This window comes from Pipra filicauda, unplaced genomic scaffold (assembly GCF_003945595.2).
Source record: "Pipra filicauda isolate LSUMZ 115617 unplaced genomic scaffold, ASM394559v2 scaffold49_size4853605_pilon, whole genome shotgun sequence".
Taxonomy (NCBI): Eukaryota; Metazoa; Chordata; class Aves; order Passeriformes; family Pipridae; genus Pipra; species Pipra filicauda.
In genome coordinates this window covers 3,595,350-3,614,663 of record NW_024104642.1, presented here as the reverse complement: position 1 = coordinate 3,614,663, position 19,314 = coordinate 3,595,350, and the positions used below count along the sequence as shown (strand labels likewise).

General features: G+C 39.9%; 1 protein-coding gene across 4 annotated transcripts in view; it reads left to right on the top strand.

Moving 5' to 3' along the window:
* The window catches only part of NUP153 (nucleoporin 153), a 46,349-nt gene that overhangs the window by 12,308 nt on the left and 14,727 nt on the right, over positions 1-19,314 (top strand). For 2 of the 4 annotated variants that reach the window (XM_027745015.2, XM_027745013.2), the window contains exons 2-11: positions 5,288-5,504; positions 7,477-7,725; positions 8,934-9,073; positions 9,157-9,285; positions 11,080-11,196; positions 11,316-11,360; positions 11,458-11,511; positions 15,734-15,880; positions 16,641-16,693; positions 19,166-19,304. In XM_027745015.2, the coding sequence (XP_027600816.1) occupies positions 5,288-5,504; positions 7,477-7,725; positions 8,934-9,073; positions 9,157-9,285; positions 11,080-11,196; positions 11,316-11,360; positions 11,458-11,511; positions 15,734-15,880; positions 16,641-16,693; positions 19,166-19,304 (1,290 nt within the window). The remainder of the gene's footprint in view (positions 1-5,287; positions 5,505-7,476; positions 7,726-8,933; positions 9,074-9,156; positions 9,286-11,079; positions 11,197-11,315; positions 11,361-11,457; positions 11,512-15,733; positions 15,881-16,640; positions 16,694-19,165; positions 19,305-19,314) is intronic. The other 2 variants (XM_027745016.2, XM_027745014.2) reach the window with 2 other exon arrangements.

Here is a 19,314-nt window from a genome sequence, read left to right as displayed (position 1 = left end):
ACATGACACCAGATTGGGTGAGAGTGTTGATCCTGAGAGGGCAGGAAAGGTCTACAGAGGGATCTGGAAAGGGTGGATTGATGGGCCAAGACAAACTGTATGAGGTTCAATAAGGGGAAGTGCTGAGACCTGCACTTGGGTCACAGTAACCCCGTATAACACTACAGGTGTGGGGCAGAGTGGCTGGGAAGATATCTGGCAGAAAAGGGCCTGGTTGACAACTGGCTGAATATGAGCCAGCAGTAGGCCCAGGTGGCCAAGAAGGCCAACGGCATCCTGGCCTGTATCAGCAAATAGTGTAGCCAGCAGGACCAGGGCAGGGATCATGCCCCTGTACTCAGCACTGGTGAGGCTGCAACTCGAATCCTGTGTTCAGTTTTGGGCCCCTCACTACAAGAAAGACATTGAGGTGCTGGAGCGTGTCCAGAGAAGGGCAATAAATCTGGCACTTGAGGACATGGTTTAATAGTGAACATGATGGTGGTACTGGGTTAACAGTTGGACTTGATAATATTAGAGGTGTTTTTCAGCCTTTATGATTCTATGAAAACAGGGCTTTGGACCCTCAAAGGGAGAATTTGGGTCTTCAAGACAGGGCTTTGGGCCCTGGAAATGGGCTTTTGGAGGTGAGAAGGAGGGTTTGAACCACGAGTTGGGTTTTGTGCCCTAAAATAACACAAAATAAAGCCTTGCCCCTAGAAATGAGTCTCTGGAGGGTTGTAGGAAGGCGTTGAGACCACTAGATTGAAGGCTGAATCCTGAAGAGGAGGCTTTCATCCCTGACATGGAGGCTTTGGACGCTAGAGTTTGGACCTGAAGATGTGCCTTTGGACTCTATAAAGAAGCCTTTGAACTCTACAAATGAGTCTTTGGACCTTCCAAATTAGACTTGAGGCCTTCAAAGTAATGCTCTAGGCCCTTCAGATGAGTCTTGAGACCTCAAGAGCAGGGTCGGAACTTAGAAATGAGAGTTTGTGCCCAAACAAGGAGGGTTTGGACTCTTGGGTAACAGCTGGACACAGTGATCCAAGAGGTCTTTTCCCAGCCACTGTGGTTCAGTGATTCCATGATGTCAAACCAATGTGACTTGAAGTAGCTGTTACTGTAGTTACTGTTGCTATGATGTTTGTATACATAGACTTAGATCCAGCAGAGCTGCAGACGCTTCGAACGATGCACAGATTTTGAAAAACTGTTGTAAATATCTATTCATAAGCTGCTGTGTCTTTCCAGTGGATTTTCATTTTGTTCAGCTTTCATGCTTATATTTTTTAGGATGAGTATGAGTTTGTTTGAGGTGAATAGACAGTAGTTGGTACTGACAGTAGCTCAGACTTCTGAAATCAGCTAAGGAGTAAACTGTGTTCACTGACTAAAGTGGTGCTCCACTCAGTCAGGATTGTCCCATTACATCTCCTGCCCTTTTGTGATATTAGGTACCCCTGGGGCCTTTAGAAATTAGGATTTATGAGCATTAAAGCTGTGTGCCAACACTGCTTCCTCCACTCCCAATCTGAAGTTGAGAACTAGAAAAATTTTTGTGCAGTAGCACATTCAGAATAGCTCTAGTGAATGAAGTTGTTCAGGAAGGGACTGGTACATAATCGTGGCTTGAGGAGATGTGCTGGTTTAAAGGTAAACCAACAGGGGAAATGAACTCAACTCAAAAGAGAGATTATAAATCAGAATAACAATTTAATAAAATAATACAATAAGTATGATTATACAGACAAACAATTGGTTTTAACCCACAGAACCCAAATGTATAACCCAGCACCCTGGGGCATGAACAGAGTGGTGTTTGTTGGGCCCCCTGAGTCCAAAGCAAAAGGAGAGGGGAAAACCTGTTGGTGAGAGTGCTGTTGCAGTCTGGGCAAGAGTGGTGATTGCAGTCCAGTCAAGAGTGCTGGTCTGCAGTCTTCCTCTGGATCCCACGAGTGGTTCCAAAAGTTCCAAGACTCCAAGATTATATATTCTCCAGTTCAGGTAGGAATGCTCAGTACTTCCCTCAGGGCGGGGAGTTCCACAAAAGAGTGTGAGGACAGGAGCATCCTCCTATCTTGCAGGCCTCTTAACACCCAGTTTATAGCCTGAGGAGTCAGGCTGCTCTGGGCAGAAGGTGTAAATAGTCTATTGATACCAGTTTCTGGGAAATGGCATGGAAGGCTATAGAATACACAGTTTTGGGTTACACCCATACAGTGATGAACTGGTCCCAGCTGTTCTAACTAGGACAGGAGATTGGGATCTGAGCAGTTTGCTCTGATTTTGCTGGAGGAATAAGTCTGCTAGACTTACTTTTTGCTATGTCTTTTGTATTTTGCCTCAGAAGATCTGTTTGCATCACTGAGATGTGCGGTATCCTTGTCAGCCTTCTAGAAGGATTAATGATTCCTGTATGGGGAGATGGTAGTGCCAGGGAACCTGGGATGGAGAAAATGCAGAGCTGGTGGCACAGGAGCAGTAGAGGGGGAGTGCTCTACTGCTGACAAGGTAGGTTTGTGTTGCATGTGCAGGCAGAGGGAAAGGATTCTCAAATACATGTGCTGAAATTGAAGAATAAGAAAATCACAAGTTAGGATAGGATTAGAATGCCAGCTTTAAAGACAGTGATCCTTTGCTGAATTGTCCTGGCAAGAACAAGGAAGCGTGCATGTTCAAAAGTGTACTTGGTCAGTGGTGTGTTACCTGCCTGACGTGGTCAGGAATCCAAACACAGTGCCTTTCAGCTCTGATAGGCAGGTAGGATATTTTGTCTTTTTTCCTTTTTTTTGGTCTGTGTGTATGTCAATAGGCATACCTGGGGTGTATGGCTTACTTTGTGGGGGGAAGGTGTTTGGTTGTTTTAGCAGGATCTGCATTTGATGGTAGCTCGTTCATAATGCCTGCATAACTCTTTCACAGTGCCTTTAATCAGTATATTTTGCAGACAGAAAACAGAGGTGCATTTCCATGTATTCTGCTTTCTCTTGCTTTGTCACTAAGCCTGCATTATTCTGGAGCATAAAACTATGCTACGTCTTCCACTGTGCCTAAGCTAGATGGAACAGGCCATTAGTACTTGCTACAGTACGGCTGAGCCGAGCGAGTTCCAGCCTCTGGTTTGGTTTGGGAAGTTACCCTGTGTTACCTAGCTTGAAGTGCTGATGATGTGGAGAACAGTAGCAAGGCTGCCCTTTGCAAGAAAGGGTCAAACCAGTCTGGTTTTAGATATGGATGGTAAAATGTTACCTTGGTTAATTATTAGTCTATCTGGGTTCTCCAGTTACTCATTGAGATTACTAATGATTGGGTGTTTACTCTTCTGGATGCCTATGACATCTGCCATCTTGAGTCTTAGGTACCTTTCGGTCCTGGGAGGATTTCTTCAGCAAGAGAATCATACAGGCCTGTTTTATGTTTTTATTCTCTTGATGAAGAAACTCTCTAGCAATAGTGAATATAGCACTGCCTAGCTTTTTGGAAAGAGCATTGCCTTGGATGCAGTTTGTGTCCTGACCATTTGCTTATTTTGGCAAATTTTGACTCCTCTGAGTTCCTGATATGCTTTTATTCATATAGGAGCAAAATACCCCCCAAAAGGGGGACAGTGTGTCATAAGGAAAGGTGAAAATGAGGGGCTGGGAAGAGAGTAGGAACTGCCTCTTTGCTGGTACCATGCACTGAACTGCTCATGAGTTCTGGTATGGCATGCAGTTAGTTTTTTGTTGTTGGGAAGCTGAGGCTTAGTATATATGTAGAGTAGTATCAACACCCTGAATGTGGCATACTAACCTGTATCTTAGTGTCATAATTGTGATGGATGTGCTTATTATGCTGTATTCTGTCTGGTTTGAGCTGTCTCTGGATGTTTATTCTGTCTTTATGCAAGTACAAGATTAAATTACCAATCATTATGAAAAATGTCTAATTAAGATGACCTTCCTTCTGTGAAAGGGCTTTTATTTTCTGCCTTCCCTTTATCCTCTTTCCCTGCCCCCCCTCTTAACTCCAGATTCAAGGGTGTCTAATTTGTTTATAACTCCTGTAAGTAACCATGTATGAAAGACTTGAATGAGGAATATGGGCTTCTTTTTTCATTTGTGTGCTGTTTGTTTAGGAAAGTTGAATACAGCAGAGTTCTTGTTTCACAGTTGTTTACTAGACTAACTAATACATGTTTAAAGACTATTCTTCATTTTCTACACATGAATAATAATTTTTAGAAAATTTTGTTACCTAAACCCAGAAGAAAACCAAAGCAGCTTGCCAGAGCCTTTGATACGTGTGTTAGCAAATGACGATGGAGTTCAACAAAAATCCGTTTAACTCTTGTTACTTTTTAGTTTCCAAAGTGTTGAAATCATGGAGATAGATTTCACTTTTGCCTCCAGCTTGCAGAGGTTGGCAGCTGTTTCTGTGGCTGCAGTCAGTGTAAGAGAGGGGGAACTCCACGCTGCAAGCAATCTGCTGCAGGGGTTTGAGATTTGACAGGAAGGTGTTTTGAAATTTTGAGGACATGATGGGGATCAAGTGGCTGCCTAAAACAAAATGGTAAATAAATGTTTCCTAAATGTAGAATGTAAGCATTGCAAATAGTTTCTAAATGTCATAATGGAAATGGCTTTTATGTATACCTTAATGGCAGAATATTAAGGTTTAAAGATAGAAAACTTTAACATACCACAAAATGAAATTTGATCAAATTGGATCTATTGAACAGTCCTGTAGTGAGGAATCTGTTGTTCAGCTATAGCTGTTTCTTCCAGGATTCTTTCAGGATACTCTTGACTGTTCAGAGCATAATAGTGCGTTTATGGATAGACTTTGTTACTGCAGTTCAGCATTAGAAAGAGAAATATTTAAATTCACTGATTTTAGCAGCTGTTATGGTCATCAGTATTGCTGTAGATAATTGCTGAGCTTCTGGGTTTAATGCTTTTTCAAGTGAAGGCATTACAAGGAGGAGTCCTCAGAAAAAGAGTGTTATCAGGAGTTATTTAGAAGTAGAATTTCCCAATGACCTTGTGACTTGACAAGCCTCTGGTGAATTTTGGCTGTAGTTTCAGAATTTTGAACATTGCCAAGGTCACTGGGAAGTGCAGAAATTGATAGGTCAGTACTAAGTAAATCAGAGTTAGGTGAATTTTTGTCATGCGTGTTCCAGACGTATAGCAATTCTGTGTCAACAACCCACCCACCTCTATTTTATTCTTCTGAATATTGCTGTCTAATATCTGTCTTCGAGGTCTGAGCAAGGTTGCATCCCACAGTATGCTGCTGACTGTTTCTGTATTTTTCTTTTAAGCTGGGACTCATTAGCAGAGTGACTGAATCAGTGAAAAACATTGTACCAGGATGGTTACAGAAGTATTTCAATAAAAGGGAAGATAAATGTGTAGATACAAATGAATCTCCAAACCAGGAAGAGAATCCAGTAAACTATCACGATGATTATGCAAATGAAGATGCTACGGTAATTGACGGGAGAGTCACGCCTGAATCAGCAAGAATTAATTTGGAAGGTATGTGAAATATCATTTAGTATTCTGACCATCTGTATTTATTCACAGATTTCTCGTTCTGAATCTAGATTTCTAAGAGAAGCTGGAAGGAGCATTTTGACAAAATTAAAAAGATGTCACAAAATAAACCAAAAAAACCCAAAACAAAATCCAGCCAACAAAACAAAAACTCCAACCAAAAAAAACCCCACAAAAACCCACAGAAAGCAAACACATAGAAAAAAATCAAAAAGTGTTTTTGAAACTGTCTTAGCTTCACACTACAATGTTTAAATTGCAAAACATATTAGAGGTTGACTTGGAGCTCTTGGAAGTCATCAGTTAACTTCAGGTAGTGAACTAGCCACATGCAAAATATCAATAATATTCATTCACTAGGGTGCTGATTTGCATTTTTTTTTAAAGGACCTGGAATGAAAGTTTATCTAATTGCCTACTGTAACAGAAACATTAATTTGTTTTGTTGTCCTCAAAGCAAAAGGCCAGATGCTAGAATGCCAGAGGAAAATAACTTCCCATGTCCTGATTTTTTTTTTTTCCCTTTGGGCTTCTTCAGTCAGTTTATTCAATTTCCTTATTGGTTTAATGGAGATCTGGAGAACTTTGTTTGTGACATTGTTCTTTTTAAAATATTTTGTAACATTAAGGAGTTGCCTGGCTAACATGGAGTCTTTGATAACTATTTGGCCCCTTGGCAAAGAAGTTTGCAACCCCTTTACTATATAAAAGATTATTCTGTATTTTATATCTCTGCCTCTCACTGTTTCTGTAGGACTCTAAAAAACTCTAAAAATTTGTGTATGCTCCCGTTTGAGTTTCTCTTAAATTAGCACTTTTGTGGAACTCAGTTTTTGATAAGGAGACAAGTTTTGTCTGACCACTTGTACATAACCATCTGTGTGGGACGTCAGTTGTTTCTGTTGTTGGTAATGAGGAAATATCTATGTCACCAATGTCATCTAATTGTAAATAAGGAACATTATTGCTCTCTGTGTAGCTGTAGCTTGAGAATAAGTTTGTGTAAAGGAATAGAGAAGGTCTTCATGAAGGAGGAACATGTGTTGGCTTTCCTGAAGAACTGTGTGAAAGGACCTTTCAGTAAGAACAGCTGCACAGCAAACTTTCTAGCTCCAGAAAATCGGGAGCAGATGGGACACCCTAGAACTTTTAGTGGCTGGTGTTGCAGTCTGTGGATGTTGTAGCCTAATCTTTCTTTCTATAGTTAATAGAAAGTTTTTTTATTATTACTGGTATTTTTATTTTAGAGAGCCTGTTTCTTCAGCTCTGAGATACCAGTGTGCTAGAGCTTGTATTCCTTTGCTTGACCAGCCTTCAGTCTGATAACACACTTTCTTTATCTCAAACAAGACCGTCCTGAAAATCTATCAGTCCTTTGGAGAATTACCCCCTGCGGTGGTTATGTAGATTACAGTTGCTAGTTTGAGCTTCAGTGCAAATACCAAGAGGGTAGTGACTCAAAATCCTGTTCATACCCAGAATTCCTGGGAAAGACTGTAGATTTACATAGCTATCAGGCAAGATAGCCATTAATAGCTGTTCTGTTCATGTGGCAAGTGGGAGCTGTGAGACTACTTTTTGCAGGACACTGGCAGTGTTTACAAACTCCTTTCATGAGGAAAAAATGCCCATCTTTCAACCAAGGCCATGTTGCTTACTTGTCCTTTGTGCCAAAATCTCAAAAATCAATGGAGAGGAGAAATGTTTTTGTCTGTAGCGTGACCTGATATGGTAGAATTTGGAAGGGGTGATGATGACACCAGAACCTAGTATTTCAAGCAGTATTGCTGTTGCTGTCAGATAGATGAAACCCTATCTGGGTGAAGAAGTTAAATTCGGCTTCTCTATTTTTGTGCTTAGAACTTGGCAATAACATTGCTGTTGATAGAAAACAGGTTTTGGCTTCTGTGAGCTTGTCTATAGGAAAGCTAATTGTCTTGCTGTTCTTGTTTAGAACCATCCACAAGTAGGTCTGCACTGAACTTCTCAGATGTGTTAACAAGGCCCTCTCTCCATCGGAGCCATTTGAACTGTACTGTGTTGGATCCCACGGTACCACACTGTCAGCCCTCTACATCTTCCACACTTGGCATTGTCAGTCCTGGGCTGTCTCTGGTAAAAGAAATAAAAGATTCTACCTCTCAGCATGATGATGATAACATCTCAACAACCAGTGGCTTCTCCTCTAGAGCATCTGATAAAGGTAACTTTTGTGTTCTCTAATTGAGTTGTTTGGTAGCATGAAGTAGTTTGTATTCTTTAATATTTCATATTGCCTTAGTAAATAAAGTAGGTGAATGTCAGCTTTGGATGTTAGAATTAAATTTCATTTTTAATATATTAGAAGCATATAATCCTGTCATCTTTTAAATAGAACCATGCTTTGGAATACAGTTATAAGTCCCTGATGTTCTAAAGAGTTGGTGCTGATAAATACACTTTTAGCTGGATTATCTGTAATTCTTGAACTGGGATAGTAGGAGCTGAAGATGACTTGCTGTAGCTTGACAGCTAGGTTGACCTAGAGGAGGAGTTACCTTGAATATCTAACTCGCAGCTGGTTAAGTGACAGATGAAAACACAAGATGTTTTCATGTGGTTTTTTTGGTTTTTTTTACCAGGAGTCAGTAATGGAACTATTCTGATTGAAAAAGTCTGGGCAGCTTTTTTTGCTTTTCTTGGTAGAAGGCATCAGTTGTCAATACTGCCATGTCTTTTACTGAATTCAGTAAGGAATGTACACAATTTTAAAGTTAAAAAAAACCCCCTAAACATTGTATTGAAAAAGATGGGGACCTAGGTTGTCTCACTGAGAAAGGGCAAACAGCAGGTTTGCAAGTTTTTCTAATCCCCTGTATAAGTGGGAATAGAGTCATGCTCAACCAGTTCTCTGGAGACCATAGTTTTACAGTTCAGTTTGTATTGCCTGGGCTTAGCAATATAACCTGTTTACTTGGATACAGTTCTGTCCTATGGTGGCCTCCAGCCCTTTACCAACACAGGAAGAACTTTGTACCATTATAGATGCACCAGTGTTTATGCCATTCCATTTTATTTTACCATGAAAGAAATAAAAATAGAATTGCTCTACCCTGGAAGCATGCTATTAACTTGTGCGTGCTTCTGAAAGATTACTGAAAGGTAATGTATTTGCAGTTCTCTGAACAGAATTCAGGTTCAGAGTTGATACTTGGTTTTCATACCATATGTAAAACTAATCTGTTTGAAGAACTCTGAAGCTTAGAGTGCTGGAGAAGTAAGTATAAAGGGACTTTTTCATTCTGTAAGACTTACTTTTTCATATTAAAGAACTCTGATAAAATATCAGATATAATAAAGATAAAATATCTTTAATATTACAATTCTCTGTGTATATGAGGCATTTACATAAAGCATGTGTCATTTTGGCAGATATCACAGTTTCAAAAAATACTTCAGCACCACTGCTCTGGTCCCCAGAGGCTGAAAGATCTCATTCCCTCTCACAGCATCCTGCATCTAGCTCTAAAAAACCTGCATTCAATTTATCTGCTTTTGGATCTCCCTCTCCTGTAAGTACTGCACAGTGTTAAGTTTAGTCAGTTTGAATGTGTAGCCATTTTTACTAACAACTTACCAAAACACCTTTCTGTAGTCACTTGGAAACACTTCTGTCTTTAAGACAAGGCAGCTTGGGGATTCTCCATTTTACCCTGGAAAGACCTCGTATGGTGGTGCCGCTGCAGCAGCAAGGCAGACAAAAGTGCAGATTTCTGCTTATCAGGTATGAAAATAGTAGTGTGGTGTGGGGGAAAATGTAATGGAAGTACAGAAGGGATAACTCTCCCTAAAAAGCTCTGAGTGGGGAACTGAACACTGAAAATACGGAAACAGTTCCTCTTTTGCCCTCAGCCTACAAGAGTGAAAAAGAGGCATCTTTGTTTAAATTCTCAGTTCACGTAGAAATATTTACCATAGTGCACAAGAATGACAGTAGCATCTTAGTTGCTGGGTAGTTGTTTGTTGTAGGGATTTCCTCTGTTGTTACCTCTTTCAAAAATTTCTGTTTTCTGCCATTGTCTGCCTCTGACTGTATTATGTTAAAGTAATGTGTAAATAAATACTACAATGGCATAACTTTGAAAACTTATATTTATAGTAGCAAAAGTTGATGCTTGTTGGTAGATCCTTACGCTCTTAACTATGAATATACTTTGTAAAACCGTGCATTCTTTAATATAGTAATATCCAAAGGGCAAATTTGCTCATCCTTTGCTCTTTTGTTACTTAGAGGCATGCAGTCCTCAATGTAATCTCAAGATAAACAATAAGTCCCCTCTATTTTGCTATCATTCTCTATATCGTAGCTCTTGAGAAGAGCTGCTTGCCCCAAAGTATTCTTTGTGTTCTAAAATGAACCAGCAATTAAAAATCCTTACTACCTTCAGTAGCTAGAGTTGAATCTAAAAAGAAGTAAAATCTGATTTGATTGGAATGTGTTGTGTTTAAGTCAAAAAGATCTTTATTACAAAAAGAAACAAAAAGCCAAAAGAAAGTTTATTTAAGAAACTGGCAATTAGAGTTTGCTGGACCTATTCTGGCAGTCTGTTTCTTTTCTGCCATGGAACAAGGGGACTTAAAAGTTCCTGACTTAGGGGAAACCTTGACAATTTGCGGTTTGTCCGGACTTGGTGTTGAGTCAAACTTCAGAACACTTAAAACTTCTAGGAGTGTAAGCTAGGAGCCCTCTTTGATCAGCTATTTTTATTTTTACAAAAATAAATGTGGATTGTACTGAAAAGAGGAAGCAAATACCAGGCTTTTAAGGGAGAGACTAACTTGCTTGTTGCTGCATGCTGTAGAGTAGAGCAAGTCTCACTTGTGTTTTTTATATGCTGTGATCTGCTTCCTGTCTTCACATAGCAGTGTGGTAAGCGTGATGTGGTTACATGAGAGGCTTAATGTAATTTTAAGGAAACTGAAAAGGGTAACACTGAAGTTTTTTTAACTTATGTTCAAAGTCATGTGGTACGAATAAAACATTTGTTTTTTCAATGTATCATGCTGAGATCTGTTACAGTTCAAATCAGATCTTTATCGGTTTAAGCAGAGTAAAAAGGTCTTCAGTCAGTTGTAATCTTGGGGGAAGGGAGGAAATGAGAGAAATAAAACTAGAAATTTCTGATGATGATTGTATGCAGTGATTTTAAGATGGCACACTTAACACCATCATGAAACCCTGAGATCTGTTTTGTTACTGAAAGTACTTTCTGCAGCACAAGCTTGCTTCAGTTCTGTTTTCCTAATCACTGCTTCAGAGACTCTACAGGCCTAACATCTTCCATTTTATGACCTTTTAAATTTAAGTATTTCTTTCGTTGCTTTATCCTGCCCCACTTAAACTTCTGCAAAGTCAGTAGTGTGTATTTTCTTCTTCATGGCTTGAATGCTCTGCGAGTACATTTTTCTCTGTCATTATACGTATTGGTTATGTCATCATTGTATCCATAAGGCATAAAATACACGTATGTTTAACTCAAAATCCAGCATCATAACATTGGCAATGCTAATTTTTCAGCCACCGTTAAAAAGACAAATGAAAGCTAAACAGGCAAATGTGCAATCCTACGGTGTGACAAGTTCCACAGCGCGGCGCATCTTGCAGACATTGGAGAAGATGTCAAGCCCTTTGGCGGTAAACGGCACTCCTTTTGATGTTTTATTTCATGTGCTTGAAAAACATAATATGTGCAAGTATAGGATGAAGATTGTGCTTGTGTCATTGTTTAATTTACTGCACTGCTTTCTCAACAGGATGCTAAAAGGATTCCATCTTCTGTTTCTAGTCCATTGTCTTCTGTAAGTTGATCGCAAAACCCCCGTGTTTTTGTTAGATGGAACCCTCTTATGGGGAAAAAACGTTCACTAATATTTAGGCCTTTTTTTCCCCCCATAGCCTGTGGACAGGAGCGTGCTGAATATGACTAGCTTCCAATCCAGACAAAACCAGGTAAGAACCAGTAACATCTTAAGCTGAGATAGATAACTTTCTGTACATTATAGCTATCAGAAGAAATGTCACAAATCTCAATGAGAAGCGTACACATGAATTGAAGTTAATATTAGCGTTGTGTGAATTATAGCGGTCTTGCCTATGTGGTAATAGCTAAAAATGTCTTTTCTACCCACACCAGATGAAGGACTGTGAAGATTACTCAGGTTGAAAATTCTGTTGTATTTTGTGGTGGTGTATTGATATGTCAGTCAAGAACACCTTCTCTAGAACACACAACAAAGTAGTTTTATTTGGGGGTAACTTGGGGTTAAGTTCCATGTTAATATTCCTGTTTACAAAAGCTTTTTATTGCAGAAATTATCAGAAGTAGAAAAATATTGATTGAATCAGACCTTGTACAGGTTTCCATGTTCATTTTGAGAAAAAAATAATACTTATGTTTTTTATAACTGCTCAGAGGAAGGAGAAGGAAAATGGTTAAATGTTGTCGCTTCTGTAAATTTATATTCCTAAACTCCTATTTGGAGGTAGCACTGAGTTGGTGATAACGCTGTGGTAAATCATTATTTCCTTGTTTTTGTTAAAAAAAAAGTTGAAGTATCAAGTTTGTTAATTGTAAAACCCGCAAAAGGTCACTTTTAAGATCAGGCAACCAAAGGAACAAAAGTGTAGTTTTTCTTCCATGCAAACTTTTTGTCTGTTGTTGTAATGAGAAAGTGGATAGAATGTCTCAAGAAGTTTCTCTGCTAATAGCTTAATTAGGAGTATAATTAATTATGCAGTCACTTCAGAATTTAGAAATATCTCAGAGTTCCTGTAGTTTCTTTGGCCATGTGCTAAATTACAAGAGCATTGAAAAGTAGAGCATGTAATTTTTTTACCAAAAGTATTATCCAAATAATTGAAAACAAAGCCGATACAGATTCTCAGTTAAAATGCAGAACCACACCTGTGACAAGGCATTAAGAAAGATCTGCTGGATTTGCAGCGTAGCCCCTGACATCAGTCAGAAAGCGAATGTTGCGCACAGCTGCCACTGGGTAAAAATAGAGAAATTGTCTATTCATAATGCTAGAATTCATAGTTTGGCAGGGAAAGGGTAGCCCTTGATGAGAAGGGAGGAGAGGATTGTGTGCACCAAGGAGAGGGTTGTGTGTTTTCCTGCTAAAGCAAACAAGTGGTTGACATGGCACTTGAACACTCAGGCAAAACTTTTGCAGGTATTCTTTTATTATGGTGTTTTTCTTATTTTGAGGGTCTGCACCAGAGAGAATAACTCTTAGCGTATTGAACATGTAACTGGGTGACTTTGTTGTTGTTGTTGTACATACTTGTCTAACTAATTTGGTATCCTTCTACAACAACATCACCTGCCTGGCATGTGAAGGGAAGGTGGTGGATGTAGATTTTGAACTTTTTAAGGCTTATGATACTGTCTCTCACAGTATCCTTCTGGACAAGTTGTCCAGATGTGGGATGCGTGGGTGAAGAACTGGCTGAACAGCAGGATGCAAAGGATTCCTGTGAATGGGGTTACATCTGGCTGGTGACCGGTCACTATCTCTGTTCCTCACGGCTCAGTTCTAGGGCCAGTGTGGTTCAGTATATCTGTCAGTGATCTGAATGCCCCATTATCAGGTTTGCTGATGATATGAAACAGGGAAGTGCTATTGACTCTCTTTAGGGAGAGGAGGCTATGGAGGAGGATCTAGGTAGATTGGAGCATTAGACAGTGATCAGTCAGATAAAATTTAGCAAGTCCAAATGCCAGATCTTCATCAATGACATAGTGGGATTGAGTGCACCCTCAGCAAGTTTGCTGGTGACGCCAAACTGAGTGGTGCTGTTGACACACCTGAGGGATGAGATGCCATCCAGAGGGACGAGGACAAGCTCTAAAAGAAGGGAATGTCACATGGTTCTGCACCTGGGTGAGGGCAACCCCCAGTTGCCCCATCAGTACAGGCCTGGGGGTGAATTGAGAGGCGATGTGCATTCTCAGCCCAGAAAGCCAGTTGTGTTCTGGGCTACATCAAAAGCAGCATGGCCAACAGGTCAAGGGAGGTGATTCTCTCCCTTGATCTCTGCTCTGGTGAGATCCCACCTGGAGTGCTGCATCCATCTCTGGGGGTCTCAATACAGGGACCTGTTGAAGCAGGTCCACTGGGGGGCTATAAAATTGGCCAGAGGGATGGAGCACCTCTCCTGTGAGGAAAGACTGAGAGTTGGGGTTGTTCACCCTGCAGAAGGCTTCACGGAGACGTTACCACAATAAGTGTATCACCTTTCGGTATTTAAAGTGGGCTTAGAAGAATGATGGGGACAGATCTTTTGGCAGAGCCTGTTGCAATAGAACAAGGGGTAATTGTTTATCACTTAAAAGAGAGTTGATTTAGACTAGGTATAAGGAGATGAGGATGGTAGAGCCCTTGAACAGGTTGTCCAGAGAGGTGTGGGATGCACCATTCCTGGAAACATTCAAGGTCAGGTTGGATGGGGCAGGTGGGATACTGCTCCAAGGACAGAGTAATGTGGGCACAAGTATAAACTGAGGGAGGAGTGGCTGGAGAGCAGTCCTGCAGAAGGGGATCTGGGGGTGCTGGTCAGCAGTAGCTCAGTGTGAGCAGTGTGTGCCCGGGCAGCCCAGAGGGCAAACCACATCCTGGGGTACATCGAACATGGCACAAACAGTGGTCAGGAGGGGGGATTATCCCACTGTGTTCAGCGTTGGTGCGGCCTCACCTTGAGCACTGTGTGCAGTTCTGGACCCACAATTCAAGAAGGATGTGAAGGTCCTTGAATGTGTCCAGAGGAGGGCAACAAAGCTGGTGACAGGGCTGGAAAGCCTGTCCTGGGCGGAGCAGCTGAGGACTTTGGGCTTGTCTAGTTTAGAGAGAAGGAGGCTGAGGGGTGACCTCAATGGCTCTCTACAGCTTCCTGAGGAGGAGAAGTGGAGAAGGAGGTGCTGATCTCCACAGGATCCAGTGACAGGACACATGGCTGAAAACTGCATCAGTTCAGGGCAAGGTTTAGACTGGACACTAGGAAGCAATTCTTTACTGAGAGTGTGGTCGAACACTGGAACAGGCTTCCTGGAGATGCCCCCAGCCTGTCAGTGTTAAAGAAGCATTTGGACTGTGCTCTTAACAGCATGCTTTCACTTCTGGTCAGCCCTGAAGTGGTCAGGCAGTTCATTGACCAGTCAGATGATTTTTGTTTGTCCTTTCCAGCTGAAAATACTCTATTCCAATTCTATTTGCTTTATATTTAATACCAACAGTGGACCATTCTTCACTCAAAATGGTTTTGTGAACTTAAATAAAGTACATTTTACTCAAGATTTTGAAATTAGTTTAATAATTTTTAGAATGAAGTAACTTTATACATAGAGCAACATGAATTTCATTAGTAAGAGTTTTGAGATACTGTGAAATTAAATTTGCATTGTAAACACAGTTTTCTGTTGATATTAATTTAAATAATAGCATGTATCGTAAATCTGATTGTCCTGATCATCAAGCCTGCAGATGATTTGTTAAATAGTGTAGCCTTTTGGGGTCTTTCTTCTTTCCCAATTCAGTTAAGCCAGTTTTGTAGAAGATACAGTGCTTTCTGTCAAAAATCAGCTTTTGTCTGTGAAAATGCTTTGACAAGGAAAGTCAGGCCAGTACTTTTAACAGCATCAAATGCAAGTCATTAATTAATATACATGTTATTGGAACATGTATTAATGAATGAGACTATTTTAAAGTTATTTTACAACTTTTTTTTTTTTTCACAGTGTTAACTTCAAAGGAGGAAAATGTAGAAAAAATGAAACCCAGAATCTGGTTTAACACCGCTTTACATTTTGCATGTTAAAATAATGGATTTAGCCAGTAAAAAAACCCAAAAAAACAACAAGAACAGAGGAGAGGAAAGGATGGGAGCATATTATACAAACAAGTTATTTTGCTAATAGTAATATGATTTATTTTGCCAAATTTTGACATAGGGTTCAGCCAGACTTCAACTACTTCTGTAGCTTTTTGGATTTTATAACTGATATTCTGGTGATTTCATTCTGCAAGCTAAATGTTTTCAGCACTTCCAAATAGTTTTCACTGGGTGCTGAGGCTGATGGGAGGTTTATGGTTCTGTAACTTTTTTTATCAGTAAATACTGTGGTAATTTGGGTGGATGCAAGGATAAATTGACTTCTCCTTTCCTTTCAAAGATGGATTCACAGCATCCGCCTGTCCAGAAACTTGTGACACCAAAGCCACTCTCCCTGTCGGGGGGTCGGATCACGTATTTTAAACCATCTCTGAAACCAGCTACTAATTCCAGAAAAATTCACCAAAGGGGAGATAGAGAGCATCAAGTAAGTAAATTTTCTGGTCTTTGTTTGCCTGCTTTTTACAAGCTTGGAATGTCTCTAACTGGTTATTTTACTAAGTTATTCTACTCTTTCTTGACAGAGTACTGATAGTATGTCTGAGGTAAGCATTAAGACAGTGGGAACCACTGTGAAGGAGATACTTAGAGGTTTTATGAACATAATTGTATATTTGGCACACTGTGTGGCTGGTGCTTCTTTTCGGAATGTGATGATGTGCTATTGGGCCAGGCTGTTCTCAGTGAAGGAATATTAAAACACAAAACCAAACTTTTCCTTTTCATATGCTCCTGTACACAGAGCTGTCACCGATCGAACATGCTGATGTTGTGTACAAGGTCTTTCTGGTGAGCTGTGGGCTCCAAGTGAGATTTCTGACAATTACCCATTCGGATTACTTTCTTAATTACATATTCTGATCACTTTGGTGTAAATGAAGTCCCCAATAAACTATCCTTAAAACAATATTGGTATCTCTTTCAGAAAAAAAAGCCACCCATGATTCCAGTATCAACCTGGATGTAAAAATGACCAGGTATTAAATACATGGGCTGGAAATTAGGTGGATAGGCATAGTAGTTAGGGAACAAGCTTAAGCAGATCAGGCGTATTCAGTGGTGTTAAAACAAACAAACCAAAACCCAAACCACCAGCATGAAACATCTGCATTTGGTTGTCTTCTCTTTGTGTTTTGTTTATAAATATATTTAGATAAATCTTGAAATAAATCAAACCTATTTTGCAGGACATGACACAGGAGAGTTTTCCTGCAGAAAAACCTGTAAAACCATCTGAAAGGTATGACAAATCTATTAATTTAAAACACTTGAGAGAAGAGCACCCTCTCCTTTGTCACTGCAGTCTGCATGCTTGCCTTCTTTTGAAAGGGCAGTAACAGTTCTCAGTACAAGGGAATAGAAAAAGTGAAAAAATTGTATTATGAGAGAGTTTAACCATTTGTGCATCTTGATTTTCATTAGGGGTACAGCTGTTAGTCTCAGCTAATTAAATAATTGCTTGGAGTCTGAAAGCTTTGTCCTACAGGAATTTCTTTCTGAAAATTCTTCATAATGTGAAGTGCCTTACAGTTCTAGAGTATATTCAATATTTAGGAACTTTTTTAAGCAAAAAAGTGGGGGAACGTATTTTCTAATGCTTCTTACATGACAAAAGTCACTTGTCTGCTCTGTGAGTTTGCATGAAAAACAGAAGCCCTTTAGAATCATCTGAGGACAAATGCTAGCTTGTGTCTGAAACACATAATTCCAGGGGAGTTAATAATTGTATTTCTTCTTGAGGAGATTATCTTACATTACCCTGCTCACTTGTCTTAGATAGAATGACTTCACCTCCAGATAATACTGATAGCTCTCCGTTCGTGGCAACTAATCTTTTGGGTTATGCTTGAATTAAGACACTGTTAGATCAAAAGATATGCTTTTTTTGAGGATTCCTCCCTTTCAAAGAACAGTAGTATGGAATCTGCCAACATGTTGGCTCTATGTTCATCTTCAAACAATTCTTATGTTGTCTTGGGCGTTCTTTGGCTTGCAAAAAGCCCCAAAGCCAGCCCTTTGTTTTATCATCAAGTAGTTTGTCTTTACAAGAACCATCTTTGCAGAGGTGGTTTTGGCAGAGGTGCAAACAGATGTTAGATTTTAATTGTGGGTTTTGAAATTATTCTAAATTTTCTTTGGTAAAATTCCTTTCTCCATGTAGAAGGGAGATCTAGAAAACTGATACTGCTTTTTATTTAGTTCACAAGGTTTACTGCTGTGTTCTACTTTTGACTTTAGAGTAGATGGTTCTGGGTTTTTTTAGTTCTTTTACAAGGCAGACTTTGTTGTGTGTCATGTTCTGGAGCAGGGATGCAACACTGATAAGGGCCAGAGTCCCTTTGTGCAGCTAACCTGCAGTACTTCAGTACACCCCTGTCCAGTCTACCAAAGGCTGTTTAGTATTTAAACCTGTGTCAGAATTGTAGGTTGGACTTACTTGCTTGAAGACAGAACACTGTCTTTCCCCCTTGGAAGCTGACAGGTGTTAACAGAAAAGAGGAATATGGGCTATCATAGACATGCTATAATTGTCTGAATAAAGATGTATTTTGACATAAGATTTTTTTTCAGAATTCAAATTGATTGTCAGTTTGGATTAGATAAAAGTTTGAGCATATGGCCTTAAGGATCTGGCTTCCTCTCAGTGGTTACAGTGCTAAACAGACTGTTTGCAAGTATCTGACAGATTTAGACCAGTTGTTTTCCTCAGTCCTCTGGAAACTTGACCTGGTGTCTTTCAGTGTCATCAAATGTACTTCTGTAATAACTGACTGCTTAGCTGCAGGATAAGCTTAATATGGTAATTTTTCCAGGGATGCTTCATTTTGATGCCATACTACTTTTTACTGTTGTTTTTCCCTAGTTCACTTCTATTTTGGGATGTCGCATGGGTTTGTTATTTTTGGGGGGGGGAGGGGGGAATGTGTGTGTTTTTTTGGGGGGGGTTGTTTGTTTTCTTCTTTTCCCTTCCCATTTGGATTAGGAAGTCTTCTGGCTTGGATCTAGGCTTTTGTAATGAACAGAGAAATGCCTTTGTATGCCTTGCAAAAGGGATCTGTATTCATGTCTGAAAAGACTTCTGGAATGTTGGCGCACCCAAACACCTCTGCTGCTTGTGCTGATGGCCTCAGGAAAGCCAGAGCTGCTTGTGAAGCTTTTGTCATATTATCTGGCAACAAAAGTTTAAGCCTCTTCTATTCCATAAGAGCTGTTGGCAGCATTCATGTGTGCATGCGCACACACACTCACACACACACACGCTCTTTCCCGTCCCCCCTTTCCATATATTTTTAGGTATTCTTTTATAACCCTTCAAAGATACATGCTCATCACAGAATCAGAAAACTGACAGTCAAAATTTCCAGTGTCTGGACTATTAAAAGCAAACATCAGAAAATAACAAGCTAAATCAGTTCTTCTATTTCGGGTCTTCTGGCTTAGTCATCATTCCTTTATGGATGTTGTGACTGTTTCTTATGTATGTCGTTGTCATTGCTGCTCTTATTCAGCTTTTGCTGTTCAGAACACCATCTATTTACCAGCATTTAGCAAATTGTGGGACAATTTTTTTATTCCAATTAGAAGGCGACAGTTCTAGGATTAATAGTGACTATAATAGCTTGAAACAATTAGTTGACAAGTTGATTTTTTCCTTTTTTTTTCCTTTTTTTTTCTGTCCCCCTTCCTCAACCTATGTATTGTTCTGTGCCAGCAGTTTGACCTACCCCAAACCCGATACTCCTGCGTCCAATGGTCTGTCTTCAGGAGGAAGAATGGATAGTGCCTGTGGCAAGATGAGGAGGGAAAGAGAACGATACTCAGCATCAAAATCTGGACAAAAACAACAGCCGGTAAGGGTCT